This window comes from Stegodyphus dumicola, chromosome 9, assembly GCF_044657685.1.
Source record: "Stegodyphus dumicola isolate Sdum_Otavi_A_Nest chromosome 9, ASM4465768v1".
In the NCBI taxonomy this organism is placed as follows: Eukaryota; Metazoa; Arthropoda; class Arachnida; order Araneae; family Eresidae; genus Stegodyphus; species Stegodyphus dumicola.
The window spans coordinates 65,882,303-65,909,836 of record NC_140776.1 but is presented as its reverse complement, the minus strand read 5'-3'; the positions used below and the strand labels follow the sequence as shown (position 1 = coordinate 65,909,836).

Sequence of the window (27,534 nt, the reverse complement as noted above, 5' to 3'; positions counted from 1 at the left end):
TACTGGCACACTTAATGCAATGGCCGCAAATGGCTAAACTTTGACAGCAGAGGTCGACATAGCCAATTCTCTCATTCCCTTTCAATCGCCAAGAAGCTTTGCCTTAAATACTCTTAACTCATTTGCATCCTAAACATGTTTACACACTAACTTATTTACATTCAGGTGAGGAAGCGAAAAGTAGAATTGACAGTACAGGCTGAAATAATACATAATATGATAGTATTTTCTCCCACTTTCCAGCATGACTTCATGGTTTAATGGTTAGCACACTCCACACGTATTCGAGAGGTTCAAGTTAGAGTCCCGGCGAGTGCATTGCTCAATTTTCCCATCTCCAGCATGACACCTGAACTAAAAAAAAAAAAAAAAAAAAGGTGGTGGATGATGATTCCTCTCCACCAAGATTTGACAACTGAGTCCCCTAATACCCAGTCATCTTTAAAAGGGGAGTATATAAGGTATTTTCTCCCTCCTCCCAGAATGCCTTCGTGGTGTAGCGGTTAGTACATCAGTATAGTATTTGAAAGATCCAGGCTAGAGTCTCGAAGAGGACATTGCTTATTTTTTATGTCACTCGCATTTATATATATAAAATTCTATGTTTAATTCAAGTTGGCTTAGTCTTAGGGTGCCCTTTTCACCATTGCTAAACGATCATTCAGCATCTCCTTCCCAAAACTTGAAAAGTACATATGTGTTTGTTTAAATATGGATTATTTTTAATGTAAATTAAACAAGTATAAAACATGTTGGTAAATACCAAAATCTGAATAAAAGTGCTTATTTATATTCATAAATTAAATCTAAATACTTAATATGTAAAGAAAAGGTTGACTAAATTACTCTCTGAAACTGTGAAATTTCTCTTAGGGCTATTCCTCCTGATTGAGAATACAGTCTAGACAGAATTAGCTTTTAATAGTGACTGAATGTACAGATAATTTAATTTGTCACACTTCTCTTATACTAACTTTTGTTATATAAAACTTTGGATTACGTGCATGTTTTTTGAAAATAAAAATTAAGACACAAATTTTTAAAAAAATTGCGTTTAAAATTTGATGTTGAATTCAAAAATGTTTATTTGGTAGTTTGACCTAATAAACCTAAGAGATCAAATTTGAAGTATACCTTATTTGTTCTTACTAACTTCTACTTAATGAATTATTCTTAGGAAAGAACCTTAAAAACTGGTGAAATATTTTGTTGTTCAGAGGCCAATATTTAGAGTAAAGAAGCCATCGATTTAGAACAACACACTTTATTTACACGTATAATGAATAAAAGGATCACACAGGAAATCGTATTGACCATCACACAGCAAGTAACATCTCATCATCTCCATACGCTCGAAGCTCGAATGATGGATGTGTCGGTAGAAGAGACAGCTGCGCCATCATAATTAATACGCATGCGTATAAGAAAAAACGTTCGCTCGCCTCTACTCAACACACCCCTCCTGCGAGCAACATTTTTTCAATACAAAAATGAAATACAAACAATATATAACACATTACATTAAGAAATTAAGGAAATTACTTTCAATGTATACATTAATTTTTCTTCACTGACACTCTTAGTAAGAAAATCTGCAATCATATTATCAGTTTGTGAATATTCCAACTTAATAACATTGCCCTTTGTTAAGTCCTTCATAAAATGGAAACGTAAGTTCATGTGTCTGGATTTCGTAGAAGATCTTGCACAGTTGATCCACTGGATGGCAGCTTGACTGTCTGTATTTAAGACCACTGCACCATTCAAAAATTGTTTATATTTTAATTCTGATAATAAATTTACAGTTCAAATAATATCCTTACAACTTTCAATGTATACATTAATTTTTCTTCACTGACACTCTTAGTAAGAAAATCTGCAATCATATTATCAGTTTGTGAATATTCCAACTTAATAACATTGCCCTTTGTTAAGTCCTTCATAAAATGGAAACGTAAGTTCATGTGTCTGGATTTCGTAGAAGATCTTGCACAGTTGATCCACTGGATGGCAGCTTGACTGTCTGTATTTAAGACCACTGCACCATTCAAAAATTGTTTATATTTTAATTCTGATAATAAATTTACAGTTCAAATAATATCCTTACAAATTTCAGAAATAGAAAATAATTCTGCTTCACAAGTAGACAGACTAACACTTCTCTGCTTACGACATTTCCAAGAAATCAATGAATCACTAATAAAATAGTACCACCAGAAAATGACTTACCATTTTCTGTATTTCCCCAGCTAGCATCAGCATATGCATTTAAAACTCCAAAATCATTGCTATAGAAAAGTTTTTTATTTTTTGTACCTTTTAAATATCTTGCTAACTGTACCAGCCCTTTTAGCCAAAAGATAATGCCTTTTTTCTGGTACATGATTAAATTGTGACAAATAAGTTGTTACAAATGATATATCAGGACGTGTTCTATTCGCTAAATATAAAAGTTCACCAATTAATTCCTGATACAAAATTGCTTCAATTTTTTCATTTGTACATGAAAAACCTTTATCTGCCCCTTTAACGATTGGCGTTTTTACTGCTTTAGAATTTTGCAGATTGTGTTTAGTCAATAAAGATTCAATATATTCTGTTTGAGACAAACATATACCATTTTCAAGTTTTTCTATTTGCATTCCTAAAAATTTTGAATTAGTATTTTCATGTAACACAAATACATTTTTTATTTTAGAAAGAATATTTTCAAGCATTTCTTTATTATTACAGAATACAGCTAAATCATCAACATACAAACACAATATAAAAATGTTTTTGGTATCATTATAAATGAATATACAATTATCAGATGCTAACTGTACCAGCCCAAGTTTTTCTAATTCATTTTTTATTTTCATATACCAATTTCTACTGGATTGAGGCAACCCATAAATACTTTTCTTCAATTTACATACTTTACCTTCTCCAATCAGTTTTTCATAACCAGGTGGAGGAGTCATATACACATCCTCGTTTAAGTCACTGTACAAGTACGCTGTTTTTACATCATAAAATTTAACAGTCAAGTTTAATTTAGCTGAAAGTGCAAGCAATAATCTAAAACATTCAATGTTAACTACTGGTGAATATAATTCGGTATAATCCTTATTTTTTATTTGATTAAACCTAGCCGCTACTAATCGTGCTTTATATTTTACTTCCCCAAAGTCTCCTTCCTTCAAAGTATACACCCACTTACTTTTTACTAATTTTGTTTTTTCAGGCCTCTCTACTATTTCCCACACTTCGTGTTTATGTAATGAATCTATTTCACTTTCCATTGCGGATTTCCAGTCATACCAATTAGCACTTTGTTTTGCTTCTGAAAAATCATTCGGAACATTACTGATTATACTTGACGCTAGTTGTTTTGATTTGAGCCTCTGGGATCGTCTTAATGGTATTTCATTTCCATATTTATTACTTTTTTCATAGCTATCAGATGTTTGGACTTCATTCCCCCTGTCATCATCCCCGCCTTATGTCGGCGATTTCGAAATTCGATGAGTCATCATATTTGCTGATATCCTTTTCTTTCTCTAGCATATCCTAACATTATCCCTCTTTTCCCTGGTATGTCAAATTTGTTTCGCATCACTTTCGGAATGTGAAAGTATGCCACACATCCAAACCTTTTTAGATAGTTTAATTTGGGTTTTTTACCAGTCCAAATTTCTAAAGGAATTTTTTCTTTTCCTTTCCGGGGTGTTAAATTTGATACTTGAGTACTGCCCAGAATTTTACCGGAAGCTCACTCTCATGTAGTAATGTCCTAGCTCTTTCTAAAATAACTCTGTTTGCCCGTTCAGCTTTCCCATTACTCTCACTGTTATATGGAATTGTTTTTTCACGAAAAATACCTGAATTAACAAGATAATTATCTAATTGTTGATTTACAAATTCTAAACCATTGTCTGTTCTCAAACGTTTAATTCTTTTACCAGTTAAATTTTCATACTTAGCTTTAAATTTACAAAATGCGTCAAACACTTCACTTTTAAGAAAATAAGTAAAATACATTGCAGAAAATTCATCCACTAAGATCATAAAATATTTAGACCCACCAATTGATTCAGTTTGAACAGGGCCACATAGATCGGAATGAATTAATTCTAAAATTTCTGTACTCTGATTAATGTCAATATTTGGATGACTTTTTCTAGTTATTTTACTTATGTCACAAGTTTCACACTTATAATCACTTACATCATTAATATCAATGTATTCTTTCATTTTAAGCATATATTTTGGATTTAAATGGCACAATCTACTATGCCAAAGTTCATAATTATTACCAGTACAATCATTAGCAATGCAAGATTCAGAATTATAATATGATTCTAAATTAACTTCAAGCCTACCGTTATTCTTAAATGCTTTAAAAAGTAATTCATTACACCTACTAAAAACTAATACAGAATTATTCCTTGATTCAATTTTACATCCTTTATCCATTAAGGCAGTGAGTGACAATAAGTTATTTCTTAAATCAAGAATATAACTAACATTACTAATAGTTAAATTAATAAAACTAGAATTCTTTGTATTTATAGCTTTTGCTTTAACAGTACCAATACCTTCTGAATATATTTTTGAGTGTTTACCTGCCTGGTAAATTTCCCTCACCTCTGGTGTAATATTCTGAAACCAAAAGATGTCTTTTGCCATGTGTCCGGTTGCACCACTATCCAGCAACCAAATTTTATCACATTCATCATTTTTCTCACGCGTAAGTTGAAGAGCAAAATCACTTTCTCTTTCATCAGAATGAGATGAAACGTTCACACTCGTAGGTTGCACCTTCTTTCTGTCCTTGTTACCTTTGGATAACTCACATTTTGAATTCTTGTTTCTGTAATAGCAGCCCTTCGCGATGTGACCAGGTCGTTGGCAAATGTAACAATTTCTTGGCTTATAGTTTTTATTCCTTCTTGATATGAACGCCTCTGCGTTGTTTCCATCAGGTCGTTTCCCATTCGTTGAATTGTGAACGGACTCTTCCTCACGGAGTATTTCGAGTACTTCATCAATTGTTTTTTCACGCTGAGTTTTTACAATTTCCCTAATTCGAGAGAATTTTCCACGAAGTCCACAGACTGTGTAAAACACCAGTTCCCGAGGAGATACATCTAGTCCTAGCGATTGACACTTAGTTGCTATTCCTCTCGCTCTTGCGATATAATCATTAGCCGACTCATGCAACTTCATTTCTAAATTTTTTTAACTCATTACCAGCATCTATTTTTCGATCTTCGGCTTGTCCTGTAAATGTTGACTTTATTTTTTCCCAAAGAATTTATGCATTCTCTTCTGTGAAGAACTGAAATGCCTGTTGATCCAATAGTGAAAGTTTTATATATGCTACGGCGTCAGCGTTTTTCTCATTCCACAATCTTTCATCTTTCTCGTCTAAATTTTCTAGTTTTACTGTTGAGATTACTGAGTCAAGTCTTTTCAGTGATAAGGCAACTTTAATTTTTAATGCCCAAATAAAATAGTTCTCTCCAGTTAATTCGGGAATGTTCCACTTCTCCATTTTTGGCTTCCACTAAGACAGTTTCGGTTTCGACTTGGTATTTTATATCCAATTCTTCTTGACAAAACCATGCAGCTGCTACCATTTGTTGTTCAGAGGCCAATACTTAGAGTAAAGAAGCCATCGATTTAGGACAACACACGCTCCATCTCCATACGCTCGAAGCTCGAATGATGGATCTGTCGGTAGAAGAGACAGCTGCGCCATCATAATTAATACGCATGCGTATAAGGAAAAACGTTCGCTCGCCTCTACCCAACACATTTCATGCTAGAAAACAAGATATTAGAAACTTTTGAACTCATTCAATAAGGGAAAAAATTATTCAAAACGTAGCTCCATATTTAAGCATTTTTTCAACTTGATCATCAACACACGAGGTTTATAAGAAATATCTTCTACAAGTTATGTGGCTCTAATGCTCTTCTCTAGTGAACCTTACACCAGCATTACCAGCAGATTACCTTACACTAGAACCTTACACCCAGCAGATTACCAGAACCTTACCATTGATTAGAAAGAAGCATTGAAGAGTTAATAGGAAAATTTCAATAATACTTAATAACAGATAGTTTTTCCCGATAATCGTTAACCAACAATAATAAATTTGTGGTCACTCCCCAAATATGACTGAGTATGTAACAAATCATCACATTTTCTCTTTGGATTATTGAAATATAAAACTGATATTAGTATATCTTTGTTGCCAAATTTAATGTTGGTTTTATTGAGTTCATGAAAATTGCACAGACTTTCCTGTCAGTTTTAGCTAAGTTTGAATTTAAACTTAGGACGCATTTCTTTCAAATTTCTAGGTAACAAAAACGGTATTTGTAATTCTAGGTATCTGTTACAAAAACGCTACTGAAGATGAAATCGTAACACTATTTACAGATATGCTTCTAAAAGTATGGGCATGAAATGAAGACTGGAGAAAATAGCGTTTGTCTTGAAAGTTACGTTTAAATAACAAATATCATTCAGAGTTTTAAACACATGAGCTACTCTGAAGAGATTCTTGAATAAGTAACTAAAATCGCTTTTGTTTATAAATGTGTTCAATTTTATGCATTTATTTATTCAAAAATCAATTTTTCTCAAGCAGTTTAAATGCCTGCGAAAATCGTGTGGTTTATAGTAAAAATAGGATGCATATTAATAATACTGCAGCTACAAAAAATTTAAGTGTGTAAAATTTAATAATTGACAAATTTATTCTTAGTGATATATTTTTCTCCTCCTCCTCTACCTCTTTTTCTTTTCTTTTCTTTTCCTTTCCTGTTCTCGCTTGAAAAGATGGCCATGATTCCTTTTAGAGCTTTGAAAATATTTTGTTCTTTATTTTTCTTATTTAAATTACTTCATGATGGTGATTCTAAAAGCTTAGATTCAGATAGAAAAATTTCTTATATCTTGCTAAAATTATTTAATACTGAGATTTAGCACTGTTCATAAAACGTGGAAATGACCCATCAGTGTTAACCCCCACAGTGTACAGCATTGTTAGCCATAAAAGGATTTACTTTTGTTACCACTTAAGCCTATGTTTATGAATCTTACTGCATCCATTAATGTTTGCTTAGTTGCCATATCTGAAAAATTAATGACCAGGTTATGAGCCAATGTCGTCTTTTACGTACTCAACAATAAAAATATAATGATTTTATTTCTGTGCTGTTAGAATATGAAATTCGTATAGGGAAAACAATGCATTTCGAGGTGAAGAAAATGATCTTAATTTGATAGTTTTTCTAAATAATAAATTTTTACATGATATGTGTTTCTTTTTCTTAATCTAGGCGAAATAATATTCAACATGTAATAACAGCATAAGACCCACAAAAGAAGTGTTCCAGTCAAATTCAGTTTTTAAATGCTGTTTAAATTTGCTTCATTGAAAGTTTTTGTATATAAATAATTACGATAAATTAAAATGAACTGTTTTTTTAAGTATTTACAGTTAATCAAGTAACATAATATTTTTTATTGAAATAAAAATTACTTTTAATGTGCAAGATTACTTCTCTTACAACGCTGGGCTCATGGTTCTTAAATCCTCTTGTTCTTGAGTTCAGAAACCTTCGTTATTAAAATTATTCGAATAGTTTAACTTTTATATAGTTTCATTTTCAACCATATGAAAGTTAAAATGAAAAACACTACTTTTACGTAAATTTTAATATATGTAATAATTTTATTTTTTTAGAAATAGTTCAGTAGTTTTACTTTTAAACAATGAATTTGCTTTGATATAACAGACATGTTTAATTAGTTCATCAAAAAGTTGTTAGAGACACTATCAAAACAGGAACTAGCATATTTTTCTACTCAGCAGTTTTACTGCAAAACCGTGAATTAGCCCTTTAAAAATGGTTAAGAAATATTTAATTCCTTTCGTTTTCCAGTTATTGAAATTTTAACTAAATCCTAAGATAAAATGTTATACAAGAACTAGACTAAAGAAATGCAAGAAAGAGGTTAACTTCAGCTACAAGCAGAATTTCAGATATTGTTATTTTCTAGTAATTAACAAAAAAACATTTAAAATCCTCTTTAATTTATTCTTGACCAACCTTTAATTGCCCTCCTGCCACCCCTTCTCTTCTGAGGCCGTTCTTTGGCACCCCAGGTTCGATAGGGAATAAAGCAAATAAGCAAGGCTCTCCTCTCTTTAACCACTTTTTCACACAGCTGGGGCCAAAAGAAAAGGAACACAATGGTTTCCCGTCTGAATAGACAGTGTCCAGTTAGAAAACAGCATGACAAAAGCCCACAAGAAGGATGCCCACTTAAAAAAGCACACTTTTTTAGGAAATCCAAAAAAGCTTTGACTGCCAGAAAAATTTCATGAGTAATAATTATTATGATTAAAAATGAAATTTCAAGTGGGAATGAAATTAATTTATGTAAAATCCAAGTAGTCAAAATTTAACTAAATTATTTGAAACTGTGCTTTTAATTCACCATTAAAACAGCGTTTGTGATAGCGCACACAAATGTTTTCTTAATCATAATAGAATATGGTACTTTTACTTTTTTCGTTGAAATGAAAGTTCGGCTTTTAATTCTCCATATTAAATTCTTATTCATAAATTATTCTCTGTATAGGATGAAAGTTTACATACATATTAAGACTCCTTATAAGTCCTGTAGAATTAAACGAAGCAGTGTGGCCAGTACAGTCAAAAGTCGTTAATTCAGACACCCATAATCCGGACCTCAAAGCTACAAACTTTCTGTGCATGCGTCGCGTTCACGCATGCGCACAGGCGTTTACGAGAGCGCATAAGACCCTTATAGCTGCGAATATGTTTGTGCGCATGCACGTTTAATGTGTAACGGAGTTATACGCTAAGCTAAAGTTATCTAATTCAGTTAATGTTGCAGATTGCGTTGTTCCTTAATCTTCGAATTGGATCCGGCTTATTATTTTTTGCAGACTGTTAGAGCAATTTTATAAAAGTAAGCTTGAACTTTCGATTATGTCAAATAGAATTTCCGATATATATTTACTACAAAGCGAAAGTATGTTTTGAAATCCGAAATCTGTTTATCAATTTCACGCTGCTCTGCGGCAGAGGGGGGGGGCAGAAACGTCATTATTAGATTATGATAGATTAGAAAGATTATGTCAAAGCGGAACTTTGTAACTAAACAAGAAATTATGTCTGTTTAATAGAATTAAAGAGAAAGTATTATCACATGAAACGAAGCAACTTACATTGAAGGAAATGTTTAATAAAGTAAACAAATAAATATTAAGCTTTTTCTTTTTGTAAATTTTGATACCCTTTAGATCATAAATGTTCTTTATTTCATAAATTACGGTTTCATATTTTTAATTTTGTAATTTCTGCATGCCATCTTACAAGATTTAAACTGATGATCTATAATCCGGAAAAATCGATAATCTGGAATCGCCGAAGTCCCGACGAGTCCGGATTAATGACTTTTGACTGTATTAACTTTCACCTCCCTTTGTCGGACTTATATGAGGGCACTTCCTTTTGCCGTGTAAATATAAAAGCAAAGTTACACATACATGTAGATGTTTTAAATTATATTATTTTGATTGACTCTCTGTTCTGTATACATATAGGATTTTAATTCAGCCAGAACCCAAAATAAAATGCATTCCGTTACTTAAATTTATTGTTCAATTATTTGTTATTAATTTATTTTTTATTTTATCTTTATTCATGAATCTGCTTTGTGAAGCTGAAGAAAAAAGTGAAAAATATTAATTTTAATGCAGCATATATATCACTGTGGGTTTTGGTCAGTGTGAGCCCACATAATACATAATTAAATATTATGTGGGCTTTTATCAATGTGCGCTTTCATTGGTGTGGGTATTAGTAGCATGGGCAATTATCTCAGTGGGGTCTTTTTTGTGGGCTTTTGTCGCGTGCAATTTTGTCCTGTGGGCTTTTGTCTAATTCACACTCATTTGGCCATTTTGGCAGTCCTAAATACAGACAAATTTCAGATGATTAAAATTAAGGACCTTCTGCCGATTTTGGCCAAAATTATGGACCAAAAATTGATTTAAAAAAAACTAAAGGACTTTTAACAACTCTTAAGGACCATACGAACCCTGCGGCTAAAAAGACAACTTATAAGCTGCTGATACAGTATTACAGTTTTAAAGGCATAAGCATATAGCAGAATATTTTAATGCATCAAGAATAAATAAAATGAAACAGATCACATAACTAAAATATAAAACATAGAAAAAGAAAATACACTGAATTACCTGCATTGTTTTCTTTGCTTTCTTTAACAATGCTTGTTACAATGGTTGCTAAATCACCTGTGACAGGGTTTCTTAATTGCTCACTGAGTACATTCTTAAATTTAAGAATTGATTTCAATATTCTGTGCAAATCATCCGATACAGTATTTTTTAGGAAATCTTCCAGTTTAGTGTCCAACCAGTGATCCAGAAATTTATATTGTTCAATAGAACATGATTGAAACATAATTCGCATTATACATATAAATTTTCTTATCTCAAATTCAATCGACTCCAAGGGAGGTATATCAGGCACTGGATAAGGAGAGAATTTTGGCTTCCAATTAATACCCTCTTTAAGTCTTTTCAACCTAAAACAATATCATTATTATTTTGATCCAAACAAAAATAAAACTGAGAAAACTTTCAGGTATTCATATTAACTGTAGCAAATATGCATCTGATAAGAAAATTATTAAATATTCTTTAAAGAGAGAGGAAGAGAGAGGGGGAAAAATAACGACTTATCAGATTTTCATGTATTACAGTTTTTTAATTTTAGAGGGTGGCCCATGCAATAAATCATGAAATTTTGCAATCTAGGATTTAAATGCAGAAGATTTATGTTAACTCTTCTAAAAATATACTTTATGAAAAGGATTAATACAAATAATTACTACATAATCAATTATTAATGTTACAGTTTGCCACTTCTAAAATTTTGTTGCACTGGAAGAGAAATCAAATTCAATTGATTTTCATATTCAGATTTAGACTAAAAAGCAAATAATTCTTCACCAACTAAAATAAATCTAAGGATTTGAATGATCATGATCAAACTCGCTATATTTCTGAAGAAAAAAAGATGTTTTTCTGAGAAAACTGAAACATTTGATCTGCAAAATAATAATAATCATGATTTTTTTATTTTTCATAACAAATGGACAGAGCTCAAGTCAAAAGTAATTCAAGATTCTGGTCTTTAGGATTAGATTTACTTTGCAAAAATTTTAATGAAATATTTTCACATTACTTGAGTATGAAAAATACAATTAGAGGTATAACAGAATTTTTAATACAAAGAGAAAACAATCACAAAATTCCCAGAAATCTCAGATACGCTCGATACTGGTGAAATCATAGAAAATGGTCTGAAATTTGAGCTGAGATAAAATTAATAGCTTAATAACAGCCATTCATTTTCTGAACAAGAAGCACAGTTTACTTGATTGCTGCAAAATGTGAACATACAGAAGATATTAAGATTTCTCTGAGAAATGTCGAACTCTTACACATATAATTGCTAGAGAATGTTTTGAACACTGTTCAAACTACAACCTGCATGTATACAAGAATTCTATGGCCAGTAATTATTCCAAAAAAATTCAATTAATTTACACTTATACATACCTTACTTGTAATTGTAAGAATTATCTTGTTTTTACAAATTTATAAATTCTTAAGCAAAAATAAAAATAAAATTCTATGTAAAAATAAAATTGCATTTATACTGGAGCATCTAATGATGAAATGTAAAATTATGCTCCGTAATTATACCGAGTTGGGGAGTAAATTTTAAAATAACATACACTTTTGTTCCTAAAGCCTTCAAAAAAATATTACTAGAATAATTCAGATCTGCAAGTAAATTACATATTTTGATAAAAAAGTATTAATATGATATCTAGATTTTAAGTGTAAGCACATGCGTTTTAGTTTAAAATGGCAAGAAATATTCACACTTTCATAAAAGGTTGCAAAATAAAGCAAATACTTTATAATTTGAAGTGAGATAAAATGTAAATAATGAATTAAAGATTTTAATATTATCATCCAAAATTTATGAAAGAAAATGAAAAACTTACTCTTTTAAGCAATCTTTGAAATGTTTAAAAAAATATACTATCATTAAACCTTGCTTCCTGACAGAAGCAAGAAATGCATTTTGACGATAATCCAGGGAAGTTGGCAACAAACTAGTTAATGGGATACCTTCATCTACAGTAAGTCTTGGAAGTTTCTCCATCACCTCTTGAATTATAGATACAGCAACCTAGGTAACATCACAATAATGAAACAAATTACGACAGTTATGAATGAAAGTGGAAAATTTGTACAAGCAATGAAATTGGATTACTGGTTTAAGAGGGAAAAGACAAACAAAAGCATCAAGGATTATGAGGTTAGTTCAAATAGGGTCAGAAAATTTTTGAAAGCAGAAAAAATTATCAAGTGATTTGATAACTGATCGGATATGAAAGGATTAAGAAAATTTAAAGTGCATAATGTTTATCTGCTCTCTATTAAAAAAAAAACAAAAATAAAGCAACAGCATTGATTCAACTGCTGTTATATCTGGATTACTAATTATGAAGATGTTTTACTAGTTCTAGGAAAACTTTTTTATAGAGCATATAAGTATTAGTTACAAAATTCCTAAATTTACAATAATATTCTAAAAGTTGTTTAATTTAGAAACTTGAACTAACTGCCACAAATTCATTTTAAAAATACATGATTTTTGCTGCAATAACTTTTCATATGACCTACTCTAAAAAAATAATTAAAAATTTTAATTATACTCTCCTGAAATTCATTTACCTGGAAATGTATTTTATAAGTGTTTGCAGCAATAGCTTAGGTTAAGTGATTTATTACCACAATGCATTAAAGGGCCATCTAAGCCAACAAGGATGTCTTTCTAGAAGACTATTAAAAAAAATTTGGCTTATATTCACTTTACACATATATGAAAGTATAAAAAGCAATCTATACAGAAGCCATTACTAGTCTTATCGCTACTATTGCCTGGGATTAAAGTAGAAAAATTTTTGTGCAAATAATTATAGCAAATAGCATCTAATATATTTATATGCAGATCTTCTTTCAGCCACATTAACTCAAATATAAAAAGTTTTCCTTTAATAAATTTATTTATTTTATTTCCAACATTCACATATATCTCTCTTTCCATTATGGGTTAGTGTTATAAAAGAACTAAAAAGGTTATGATTTTAGAGATCAATATAAAGAATGCACATCTAAACAATAATGATAATAATGAGGCACATCTTTTCCTATCGATCGTTTTCGATAAAGAAAAACTGTCAGCTAATAGTGTAATTTAACACCTATACTGCATAAGCATGATGTCACAACACACTCATAAGATCTTCACTCTGATTTTACATAATCCGGATCTTCAGTAAGACAATTTAATTTTTGTAGAGAAGGATGAATGTTAATTGCCATTTCCCTTTCACTCGGAGGAAGTGACCAAAATTTTAGATCAGTCTTCTACAGAATAGCAAACAGCATATTTTAAACTCACTAGACTGATTATATTGGTATGCACAGTCAACACATTAAAAGATGCTGAGATTCAGCAAAATGCACAAAAAAAAAAAAACCACTCTGCAACTTAGTGATCCCAATAAAAATTCTATTTAAGGATTTTTTTTTTCCTTTCTTTTAGAGGAGACTAAAATTTGAGATCTGTCTTCTACTGAATAGCAAAGAGCTGAGTATTTTTATTAGACTGATTATATTGGTATGCACAGTCAAAACATTAAAAGACTCTGAGGTTTAGCAAAATGCTGCTGAAAAAAACACTGCAGCACAGTGATTCAACTAAGATTTCTATCCATGGAAATTTTTATTTGCTGATTCACAAAAAAAAAAAAAAAAAAAAAAAAAAAAAAGATTATTTTTTGTATTTTAAATGCCATTAGAAAATTATGGTTGCCAGAATGACTTACAAAAGTATTAATGCTTATTTTGGGAGATCATTACAAAATTCAGTTTATAATAATTATTTAGTTAGAATTTATTAGTTTACAATTATTAAGTTTTTTATATGCTATATTTGTAATTTTCATTACCTGATAATCTAATTAAATAAAAATGAATCTGTTTTTATCTAATGAAATAAAGAATGCTCTGTTCCATCGAAACTTTTATTTCAAGATTGGCCTAAATTTGACAAGAAATCTGCCATTTCTCAGGATCAACACAAAAAATACTCAAGCACTACTAATAATAATGTGTCTTTTAATTTAAGAAAAACTAATGAAAAAAAAAATGCAGGAGAAATTTAGCAATCAATACTTCTTTCATTGTAATACTAGTCAAAATTACGCATAAAATTTTCTTGAATACGCATACCATTTCAAAAATTAATATAAAAATTACCATACCTGGCGGGATGTTACATTTAAATTGTTCTTCACATATACTAATTCAGCAACTTTTGATAAACACATATGAGCATCTTCATGTTTTTGAAGCAACTGTACACACAAGGCTGAAGCACTTATGAAATCAGACAAACTTGGATCTTCTGCAAATTTAAAAATAATTTTTGATAAAATCACTTTGATAACAATACAGAATTCTACCACTTAAAAAAAAAAAGGCTAACTAAAATAAAGTTTTCTTAACAAATAAAACTACCTGCTTTCAAAAATAACAAATTAAAAAAATAAAGCCATTTAAAACAAAGATTACAAAAAATTAAAAAAAAAAAAAAAAAAAAAAGATATAAAGAATTTGCTGCAGAATAAATTACTTCATCATTAAACATATAAATTTTCTTTGCTTAAAATTAATTAGAAAATAGATAGATATACATGGGTATATTTTTAAAGTACAAAAATTGGCACAATTTGTTTTACTACTTACCATATTCTGAACAATCGGTCAATCTTTGATGAATATCATATAAATAAAATATCATCCCAGAGTGAACTAAACCCTGACATTGAGAAAAGGCAACCATGTCAAACAAATCCTTTTCTTCGTGAAGATTAGATGAAACAGGCTGTACATATGGGGGGGGGGAATACAAAAATTTGTTTATTTGTCATGTGCTATTATTAGATAATTTTATTTGAGATTAAAAATTAACAGAAATACTAAATGCGAGTATGTATATAATTTATCACCTCTAAATATATCTCTATTCCTCTGTTACGCATAGCTCTGGATATTTCTCCATTTCTAGGATTCATTGTAAGAATTATTCTGAGAATAAAACAAAAGATTAGAAATTAATGACTAAAAGAAATCTGTTTTGCAAAACTGCAACAAGAATTTAAAAATTTATAAATAAATAAATTTCATCTAAAATCTAATAAAATGAAATGATAAAAATTTGCTATGATAAAATGATAAAATATGAGATCTACTGCTTTTATCTGGTTGTAATGAAAGTTTTGCACCCAAAAATTTTCTTAATAAAGTTAGGAGGGGAAACCATGAAAGCAGTACCTTTAGTGGGGCTAGTAATCACCAACCAAATTGATAATTTTCTGCCAACATTTTGGTAGTTTTTCAAAGCTCAGAAACACGGTGGTCACAAGTCCAAAAACAGATCAACCTAATTGTGGATGCCGTGCGCAGAATGATAGCACCAGGAAGATATAGCTGCAGATGTGAAAAAAGGTAGAAGTCTGAAGGAGTGATGACATGGCTATATGGTGGGGTTTGGAAAAAGATCCCATTCGAAACCGTACAGGGTCCGTACAGCGATGCAGACACGTGTGGTCTTGCATTATCTTGATGGAATATTCCTTTTTTGCAACGGAACTCAGTTCGATGTTTTACCTTGATAGCAGCATCAACATGGACTAGCATCTCGCTATACACCTTACTCTCGAGTATTTTACCTTTCCTTTGTGGATACATTCTGGTGGGATTACTATGACAGTCTCATCAGACACAAAGCATGATCTTTTTGCTAGTCAAATTGCACTTTGTGACACTGCGGATGGGTTCACCAAATGCAGACCAACCCCCTTTTTGGCCCGTGTTGTTGAAGTAAATCCACTTTTCATCACAAGTGATAATCTAGTCCAGAATTTTGTCCTTGGGCTGATATTCAAGCAGCATTACTTAATGATGATATTTTTTTTACAAATTTCTTGACACATTGTTCTACAATGAGTTTCTTTCTTTCAAATGCCAGAAATCGTTTGACAAAATATGATTGAACATGAACTGTTTGCACAAATGATATTTGCGGTGGCGGAAAACTTTCGGTAAAACTCTATATTTTAAAATTATTTTAACAACATACAAAGTAAACAGTGTTGATCCAAGGTGAAAATATATTAATGAGATAAAATAGGGAAATTTTGAGTAGAAGTTAAAAAAAAAATCCCTTAAAGAGGTATATATCTACCAATAAAATTACTTTAAAGTATATTATGCACTCTTAAATGAAAATAAAAAATAAATTAGTAAATACACAGTTTCTATCCTTACTGCTAAGGTTTACAAAAGAACCTAGCAGTAAGGATTTTCCTAAATTAAAACCTCTATGGTAATTCTGTTATTACCAATGCGAACGGTTTGCACAGACGATATTTGCAGTAGTGGAGAACTTTTGCTAAAACCCGATACTTATTTAGTTTTTATATGGTGCCAATACAACTGAATGCTGTTCTAATATTTTTTTTGAACTGCTATTTTTTCACATGTTAGAATATGAAAGATACAGAATTTTCCATTTAATGAAGCTATTATTATTGATTTATGAAACTGCTGAAATTTATATCATAAACATAATTTTTCTCCCCATGTACACAAATTTTTACTGTTTTCCCTTTAAAAACTTTACAGAACTGCACCATTTTGATATTGCGCACATTAAATATTATTTATATTACCTGATGCATTATTGTTGTTCTTTCCCTGTACAACTTGTTTGCACTTTAAAAACTTAATTTGGTGCACAGTCTCACATTGCACATATATATAATATTATATGCATTGTTGTTTTGCTCCCCATGTATACAGTAGTCTGTTTTTGTTTCAAAACATTGCTGATTAGTACAAACTCGGCATGCACGCATTAAACATTCCATATATTATGTGATACATTACTGTTGTTCTCTTCATGCACACAGTGATCTGCTTTTATTTAAAAACATCAGAAATTTGAAAAATAATGAAATCAATGAGTTTGGTGGGCTCTTATTCTTCACTTTAGCCAATTTAAATTTCAACACTTTCATAATTCAATAATAATAGCTTCATAAAGTATATTTAAAAAAAAATCTGAAGGCTTTCAGATTTTATATTATGCCCAAAAGGGCATTTTTTAACATTTTGTGTGTTACTTTTATTTATTAAATATCATGTTCTTTGCACTTAAACGACATAAAAATCATTTTGACGGCAATATCACAAAATATTTAAAAACAGCATATCTTTACAATTTCCGACAGGTAGTCTCATGAGCTGGAGATAATAATGTTTTTTTCTGTACAGTGTTGCCATTGCTCACTTTGAAATCATCGAGTTTGTTAATAAAAAAATCATTAAAGTTTTACAGACTAATAGCTCTTCTGGGCTTCTGGAATTAAAATCATTAGAAACTACCAACAAAGTTACTGGCACATTCAATACACTGGATTTCTAAATTCTAGAAGTTTTTTAATTTTTCTAAAAGTCATTTCTAAATATGGAGGTTTTTGGAAGTGCTCTTGCATTGCAGCAGATGCAGCTAAAGCTGTGGTTGGTCATATAACTATATTAATAGGCCTTTGTAAAGAAAAAAGGGTATACATTGTTTGTTTTTTCACTGCATTAGCCACCAGGATGCTATCTGTAGAAAAATTGTAGATCTCAGTAAGACAGTGAAAATTACTGTAAATACTTCAAATTTAATCAAAGAAGGCAGTAAAAGACAAAGAGAATTTATTGCATTCTTGGACAGTCAGGAAGCTGAATACAGTGTCATTTCATTATATTGTGAACTGAACTGGGTAAGCGTTGGGAATTGCAAACAATGGATTTTTTTAAGGGGAGGGGACGAAATTTTTGCTTTTCTAAAAAAAGGGGGGGCAGGGGCATAAGTATCAAGAAAAACTGGAAGAAACCCAATTTTTAAATAATCTTGTTTTCCTGACAGATTTAATATCTCATTTAAATGAAAACATGAAACTACATAGCAGAAAACAAAATATTTCTTAGCTTTATGGACATATATTCAGGATTTCTGCAAAAAACTTGATGTAATGAAAACTCCACTTAAGGCAAATAATGCAGCACTCTTCCCATCTTGTCAGCAGTTGAAAGAAGAAGAAAATGACACAAATTTCAGCATATTTCATGATTTACTTGATTCATATCAAGAAAGAATTCCAGGACAGATTCTAGGATTTTTATTCCATAAAACCAAAACTTGCACAGTTGAACAACTCCTTGGAGACTGAAGAGAGTGAGGTGCACTGTAACTTTCAGGTGGAAATTTGTATCTTCATGCAGACCAATTCTTCCAGACTGAAAAGTATGATATCTCTGAAAATTTCTGGAAACTGATTTCTAAAGAGCATTTCTCTGAATTAAATTTTCTATGCAAATGTTGTCACTGTCTGGCAGTACATATGCGTGTGAAAGTTCTTTTTCTGCAACACTGTTGCAAAAACATTAAATGTTTTCCTTTTTGTAAAAAATTATAACAATGTTGTAATTTACTTGTAAAAAATAAATTACAACATGTTGTAATTTTTTACAGAAAGATATTAAATAAACTTTCAGTCACATATGCTTATTATCATTATGTGTGCCAACAGTACTCAAGATTTTTGGCACATTTTATTTACAAGATGATGAGTTTTACATTTTATTACTACATAAAGTGTGGCCACAGAAGTCCTCATCTGGCCCTTTCTTTTCACAACCATTGAACCTAGACATAAAATATATACTTATACAAAGTAACAAAATATTTTAAATGGCACAAAGCTTTAAAAAGTTTTAACTTTTCAAATATTTCTTCGTTATGAGTTTCTTCATATGAGTTCATAATGGATTGAATGCACACAGAACTGATGACAGCTTGATAAAATTTATTCCCCCCCTAAAAAAGAAAAAAAAAAAACTCTTTAAAGTTTTGGGAGTTTCTACAGAATATTTGCATAGCTCTTCTCAGTAGGATGCAACACAGCCATTAGTTACCACATATACTACTAATAATGTTAAACACAATGGCAATCAGAAGCACATTCAAAGAACGAAGCTTGCACAGTACTCAGCTAAAAACTGAGTCTAATGTTCTCTCCAGTCTTATATGGATTAACTTTAGTAAATTTAAACAAAAAAAAGGGGGTATAACTTACATGAAATTTTTTAAATTAAACATTTAGTTTTACTTAGTTACATTTATTAAGCATCCCCACACTTCAAATCAAATATTTTAACATCTCATATCTATAAATCTCCTGAAAGTCAATCTAAAGAAGATTTTCAGTAAATTCGGTAGCTTATTTTATTTATTTATACCAGTATCTTTTAAGTAAATAAACATGTTTCTTATTTTTCAAAGCCCATTGAAATTATTTTTTAATTAAACTATTTCAGCAGCTTAAATTCATAGTATTGCTGCTTTAATTTGCTATATAAAACTTTTATCCATTGAGATAGAAATAAATATTTTAATTTATTAAATAGTATGAGAGACTTAAAACATTTCTTGATGTATTTATGTATTTCTTTAATCAATATAAAACCAACAAAAAAAGTTTATTAAAAAAAATAGAAATATTAAATTTACCATAACTCATACAAACATTTATCAATTATTATAAAATGTAGCATAACTGTACCTGAAATTTTGATGAGGACAAACGTCTCGCAGTGCACCATCAATGGCACCTTGCTCATTAATTGTGAGAAAACCATTCGGTTCCAAAAGAGCATTCAGTCGGTCCAAAACAGAGGGACTTTTTTTAAAAAAATAAAGCATTATATTAAAAATTGATAGACCAAAAAATAATTATTAGTGATATTACTTCCATTAGAGCCACACATTATGAAAATCACAGCTTATTTCCAAGAAAAGGTATTAAAATCATGTTAACGTATTTTCCACAGCTACTGTAATTCTGCAACATCTCGGAAAGACATTCTGTTACACATCAGTATCCAACCATCAGAAATGTGTTACAGTTTACTACAACAATATTAGGTTAATTGCAATGTTAACTAATGAATTCAGCTATTACTATTCACCTTCCTAACAATAAATATTTAAGAGGCGAAGCTCAGAACTCGGGATATTTATATTCATACACATCTCCATATTCTAGTTTCGCACAAAACACATTACAATTTCCGTGCTGATATATGATGACAGTTTGTTTATGAAACCTCAGCTATAGAAATTGAAAGTGCTGTGAATGCAGGTGAAAATCTAAATACAAATTATACAGTATCTGAACAAAACACACTATAGTTGGATATGCCTATGAAACTTTATAGTTAACGTCATACTGAAGTAAAATGCTTCCTCTAAAACAATTTACCACTTCAGAAAGTACATTTCTGTAGCCCAACAGTTTAGTGACACTAAAATTTTGACAAATAAATAATGAATATTAGTTTTATTTTTCCGATTATAAATACCAGTATCTGTCTACATCATTACGGTGCAAAAAAAAGAACATCCATTTTTGACCCTTTAATACAACCAGGTGATGAGTCAGGTCAATGAGTTCAGCCATTTAGGTTCTTTAAAAGTGTTCTGCATTTAATATGTATGAACAATCAAGGTGATTAACATACACAAATAAGAAAAGCAGTTTATATTTCCATCGTGCTGACTAAGTAACACAACTGGTCTACTAATACAATGCAATTTATAATATTTGGAAGTAAGAAAAAGTTACATCATTGCTTTTTTCTTACTTTTTATCATTAAATACATACACACTCATATGCAGGCTGATTTGCTGATTGAAGGCTCCCACACATGAGAAGTAAGCTTCATCCACGAACAATACGGATGCAGCGAATGTGCTGTCTGTAGCACTCTGTTGCAGGAGCCATGTAGCAAACATCCTCCAGGCTCTAATAACTGGATGCTATAAAGATAGTATGCACTTATTTGGTTTGCTGCGAGTATCCTCTACACAGTGGATTGAGATAAACCCATTTGCTGGGATATCGTTTGAGTATTGTACTTGGATTGTCTTCTGTGAGATGTAAGACCGCATCCTCATTGCCAGGTGTGCTTACCATTCACTGTCAATTCATTGTAGCTCTCGTTAAACAGTCTCATGTAACCTTCTGTTCATACTTGCGAAGGAGATGTGATGTGGAGCCTGCCTGTTCAAGTAACGTTCCTCGTACAACCGTCAAGCAACACTTGCCTGTTACAATCCGCAGATCTATACATGATCAGCATGTAAACCAGTTCGTTTGAATATGCGTTCATCCTACTACCTTGGGAAATGGATCACAAATAACGACTTCCAGCAGAATTGTTGTTCATGCAACCTTCTGCTCAGCACCATCTACTGCAAGACTGTCGAGAGGAATCTTTCAGAAGTAAGGAATTCCATGCAGCTGTGCTGTGAGGCCTGCCAGGTGACTTCTGGTCATAATTTTGAACTTTTCAATAAAATGTTTTCTGTGCCATTAATATGCTGCAGTTTCTGTTCTTTTCCTCTGCTTCTTTACACCATAGCTCGCAACTATGACATTTGCGACCCTGCATTCCTATGTGATTCCCAGTCGTCTCTGAACCCCCACATACACCCAGCAAGTTTGTTGGTCTGGTAGCGAAACAACCTGTACATGTATACAACCTGTACATATATATATATATATATATATATATAATAATTTATTTCCTAAACAGTATTGATTAATTGATTATATTATCTCCTAAGTTTAATTAAAGTAGAATTATTTTAAAAGTGTGCATCCATACTGGTAAGTTATATTTTGAAAGATATATTTACATATTTTTATCAATTATTGATCATTGAACGGGAGTTGGTTTGTTCCCCTTGAAAAGTCAACTAATTTCCGATCAATGACAATAATTACATGTTTTAATTTTTACTTTTACAATTGTAATATTATTCTTCGTGATGATTTAACTCCAGTCCCCGTTAAAACATTATTAACATTTTGCTTTCAAATTACTTCAAAACATCTTTCAAAATATAACTTACCAGTATGGATGCACACTTTTAAAATAATTCTACTTTAATTAAACTTAGGAGATAATATAATCAATTAATCAATACTGTTTAGGAAATAAATTATTATTAACTAACTTTGCAGCAATTGCGCAAGTAATAATAACTTGTATTCGCACTAAATGGATTTAAGTTCATACAAAATATATATATATATATATATATATATATATATATATAAATGAAACATGCTTAGATATTCTTTTATTACACAGTTTTACTAAAATAATATTGGCTTTCAATATAATATACTTATCTTTTATTACATTATGACATACACAAATTTAAAGCAAAAATCAATGTAAAATAAAAACAAATCATTAGCTGCGTTCACATCCCTGGAACAGGATTTAAGCCCTAGCTAGTCAGGGAAAGTAAAATTGCCCATGCATGAATCTGAAGTTTATGTAAGTGAAATCATCAAATGAATATCAGTTTGTGCTTCCTTTGCTGTCACTGGATGATGCTTATACCAGGTAGTGTAAAGATGAACAATTAGAACATTTACACAAAAATCCATAAACAAATTTCTATAGCATACCAAAAGTTAGCTGCCTAGCAATAGAAGTAAAACATCTGACAGTGGTCTCAAAACTCAAACTACGTGAGGACCAAATGCATAATCTTGGAAACAGTTGATAGCAATATGACAAATTTTATTAATAAAACGAAAAATTTTTTAAACATATTTAAAATATTTCTTACTGAATTTTTGTCAAAACACAGATAAACAATAATAATATAACAAACAAACAAAAATAAAATAAATAAAATTTATGGTAATTTTATATCTGAAATCTATTGCCTGGTACACTGTGCAACTCAAAAATACTGAGAGCAAAATATTAAGTTCTTGGACAGATATTTCTTTCAAATAATTCTAACAACTCTAGTTAATCATTACATAACTTACATTAATCAAAACTAGAAACGAATGAGTAAACTTTCTAAGTTATCAGAGAAAATTCACCAAGCAGAAGAAAATTTGAATATAAATAATAATGAGCTAGTCTTCTTTATTTCTTACTATAGCTTGATACTTGATGATATCTCAATTCTGATAACGTTTGTATCCCTGGGCAGCAACTGCTAGAAATTATTGTCATCATGGATTGTAGATGCTGACCAGTGAATAAGAATTTTTCCTTATTAATTTTAAAATATGAAAAAAAAACCTGTTCACATATAAATGTATTCTCAAACAAAGCAACTATTTAGTGCAAATATTCATAACTGAGCTTATTTTTCATTGAAAAGTACAAATAAAAGTTAAGAAAGACTATATTTTCAAATCTTTGAATAAAATTTATGACACCATCAATTAATTAGCTTCATTTACAGATTTTCTGATGCATTACTAATGTCTGGTTTTATTGAAAAGGAATATAGTATAAACTTAAATTTCAAATAAATTAGCCTTGAAATTCTTTTGAGCACCACCTCTGCAACAATATACAATTGAGATGCACAAAAGTGCTTTGGAGGCTGCATGCAGCCCACAGGCTGCCAGTTTGTGGCCACTGGCTTATGCCATTTCTGACCATAAAGCTGTTGTCTGAAAGTTTCATTCTTTTAATGATGCAGGTATTTACATAATGCTTTAGTCAATAATATATTTAAATTTATGATAAATCAACTAATTAAAAATGAAGCTCAACTAAAACTGAATAAATCTTATTTAGACCTTTGAGATAGCATTCACACCTTTCTTTTCTGTTTCCCTCTCCAGCTAACTTCAAGTCAATGTTTGTCATTGAGAACATTTTTGCAATTTCTTTCTTCAGATTTAAAAAGTGTAAAATGTATCAGTACAACTACTAACAAAACAAGGCACTCTTTGCTCAGGTTTAGCTGTGTTTAAATAAAAAATGAGATACCAACAATAAAAGAACATATTCAACCTACTATGATTGTTGCTATCATCATTACGCATCATAGTTGGATTAACCATTAAACACATGCTTAGGAAATCAAAGAGAGGAGGCACCACAAAATTCTTTTAAGTGCTTAGGGCTTCTAAAGGTATTAATCTAGCCCTAATTTGAATTAATCGATTATCGTAAAAACTATTAAGCTATCGAAATTTATTGTTATATTTTTCTGCATAACTGATCGAAATTTTACTTTGAATAAATTTATCAAAACTAAACTAGTATTTGTAACATCCCAAATGGAAATTTTCTCTGATATATACCAATTCTTTCACAAAAATTTTGATATTCCTTCAAGTTTAAAATAGTGACAATATTCCTCATGATATTTTGGTACATCTTATCACCAATAAAATAAATTACATAAAATGTGCATAGAATTTTGTAACAAATTGATTTTATCAAGGTAAATGACTATGTTCTATCATTCCTATATACCATCAACTAAAATAAAAAAAAATAATGACTTTAAAAGGTTCAGCATAATCCACACAAATTTATTAATTCTTTGAATAAGTTTCCAATGAATCAATATGCTTGGAATTTTTCTCAAGTTTACTTATACCATTTTACCAGGTTCTTTATATTTGAAACATTACTATGACAATAACAGTTATTCCTAGTAAAAACTTTATTTTAACTATTCCAAAATGTGCAGAATGTTTTCTTGAAGAACAGATGCTGCAATATTTTTTTTTTGAATAATTAGTCATTATCCAGTAAAACAAAAGGTTCAAAAATGGTCAAAAGGTTAAGGTTGCTCAGTATTGGAAATTTGATCTGGATTTGACATCAGGTAAACAGACTGGCTGCCTAGTTGTTTAAAAAGATAGCCTTTGTATGCTCTGCGTTATTCAAAATAATCTAACTAACCTGATGAACAAAGTAACTCTCTGTTCTTCCAGAAATATCTTAGGATTACATATTCTTATATTAAGAATGCCGTAACTTATTCTTTCTTTAATTATTTTGTCAGTAAGGATTTCACTCTAAATGTTATTGCACTGCAATAAACGTTCAAAGAATAATGTTATCAATCAACCATTTATATTCATAGCAGCTGCATTTAGAAGAGGGCGTTATTAAATTTAAAACTAAAATTTTTTCCCTTCAATTCTTGCTAGCTCTATTAGGTTGAGGTAACTGTCAAAAATGCCATTTATGATGTTTAAAAGTTTCTACATGTTTATAATTAGATATGAATGAAACTGATTCATCTAAAAATATCTCTGGTTCTTTTTTGGTGTTGCAATCATTTCTTCATATTAGTTAAACATTTTCTTCTGTATTTGTTGTCACAGCATTTAAAAAGTTAAAATTAAATACTGCATTTTCATCAACTTGATGATTATTTATACTAATCTTCTCTTCATTTCCGTTTCCTTGCTAGCTGTTCTGCCATTCACCGAGACAAAAATCATATAATTTTTTCTTTTACTGAAAACATATAAGTGCACTCTGAGTTGTTTAAATTTCATAAGTTTTATACACACTGATAACTGTATTTTGAACTACATGCATTTTTTGAATTCTAATCAGTACAATTCATAAACTGATTTTGATGCTGAAATATTATTAAATCTGAATTTTTTAATATACAATATATGCTAATATACATTACTATTAATACTAGTAATAATTTTAATTACTGTGTTTACTTGCTTATTTTTCTTCTTAACATTTTAGCCAAGTTTCTCAAACTCATAAGTATTCACATAATATTCTCCTTTTTCAAGTCAATCAGACAGTGAACTTCCCTAAATTTTAAAATGGACTTATCCATTTACTAAGTTATTTGTTTGTGGATTTTGAGGCTCTGCTTGATGAAACAATAATACCGTCGAGCTTCAAGAAAACCAAGATAACTAATGCTCATGATGGTTCTGAAGATCACTCACTGCATATGGAAAGAGAGAGTGAAGAGCTGACAATGGCAACGACATGTAAGCTGTAGCAGATGATACAGACAAAGCAATTTCAAATGACTTGAGGTCTAGTAAGCAGCAGTGGGCAAGATTCAAGATACAGGAAGTAGATATGAATATATCTTACTAGATATTAGTAATTTTAATGCTACTATGTTTCTTATTAGAATGTAGGTTCCTTTTAAATAAATAATACTGTGATAGTTACTAGCAGTTTATAAATGAATAATTTTGTTTCATGGAAGTGAAATTATTTAAGTAATTTTCTTCTCTCAATTTCAACTAATAATACAATTTCAACTTTTATTTCACAATGAAAACGAAAAATATTTGCAAAAGTGGAATTATGCTTGTTACATAGTAACTTTTCATAAACAAAAGATGCAAAACAAAAATACATTTTTTTTATTAATATTGCTTAAGCAAATATACATTTGATTTTAAAAATTTTAATTTTACCTGCAAAAATTTGCATCATCAATTAAAACCCAATGTCCTTTCTCAACAGCCTGGACTAAGACACTGTCCATCCATTCAAACTGCCCACCAATTGACCCTACACTTGAATTCAATTTAGAAAATAACTCAGCAACTTCTTCCTTGAAATTTGTTAGAACTGTAAAAGAATGACAATTAAAAACAATGATTTATTCAATTGAGAAACTTGCACATAATAAGTAATTTAATATAATAAAATTTAGTTTTAAGATATTTATTAATGCAAAGAATTCTCTATTAGTCTAATTAACAGTTAAAAATATTAATAATTATTAACAAGACTTGAATTATTGCAGAGTTTAACTCATAACAGCAATTTCAAGCATTATTCAGTTTTTAAGCTGATAACTGTAAATAAAATCAAGTTAATTTTTAATTTACATATCTTCAATTAACAGAGAATTGAAAATACCTGGAGAAATTTTGACTGAAAATATTCTAAAAATCACATTTCCTCAGAGGATGACAAGGTAAATGAGTTCAGCAATGCATTTAAAGCTGTCTTGCTTTAAACAGAATGCCTTTGAGGAAAAACTTTCTATGGGGACTTCCCCTTTATTCACATTACATATGAAAAAAACTAAGTAAACTTTATGCAGACAACTCATTTGTCTAGAATTAAATTTCAATGAATAGCCAATACACAGCAATCTTATTGCTTAGTTACAATTGGTGTCCATGCATAGGGGAAAAAAAAAAAAAAAAAAAAAAAAAAAAAAAAAAAAAAAAGAGGATTCTTCTTGATATCATAGTGGTATTAAATAGAGTTAATATTTTTTCCAGCAGAAAATTAAATTCTTTGTAATGAGAACATAAATAAAAGGGGAAACAGACTAGTCGAGTAATGTTTTTTACATGCAATGTACAAAAGTTACAAATATCCCACAATTAACGCAATTTTAAAGTTTCACTT

General features: G+C 30.3%; 1 protein-coding gene across 1 annotated transcript in view; it reads right to left on the bottom strand.

The window, feature by feature from the left end:
• The window catches only part of LOC118195958 (midasin), a 589,327-nt gene that overhangs the window by 205,805 nt on the left and 355,988 nt on the right, over positions 1-27,534 (bottom strand). Inside the window, exons 43-49 of the mRNA XM_085823548.1 lie at positions 26,583-26,739; positions 19,886-20,002; positions 15,218-15,296; positions 14,955-15,093; positions 14,471-14,613; positions 12,140-12,327; positions 10,296-10,645 (exon numbers count right to left, since the gene is read on the bottom strand). Of these exons, the coding sequence (XP_085679674.1) occupies positions 10,296-10,645; positions 12,140-12,327; positions 14,471-14,613; positions 14,955-15,093; positions 15,218-15,296; positions 19,886-20,002; positions 26,583-26,739 (1,173 nt within the window). The remainder of the gene's footprint in view (positions 1-10,295; positions 10,646-12,139; positions 12,328-14,470; positions 14,614-14,954; positions 15,094-15,217; positions 15,297-19,885; positions 20,003-26,582; positions 26,740-27,534) is intronic.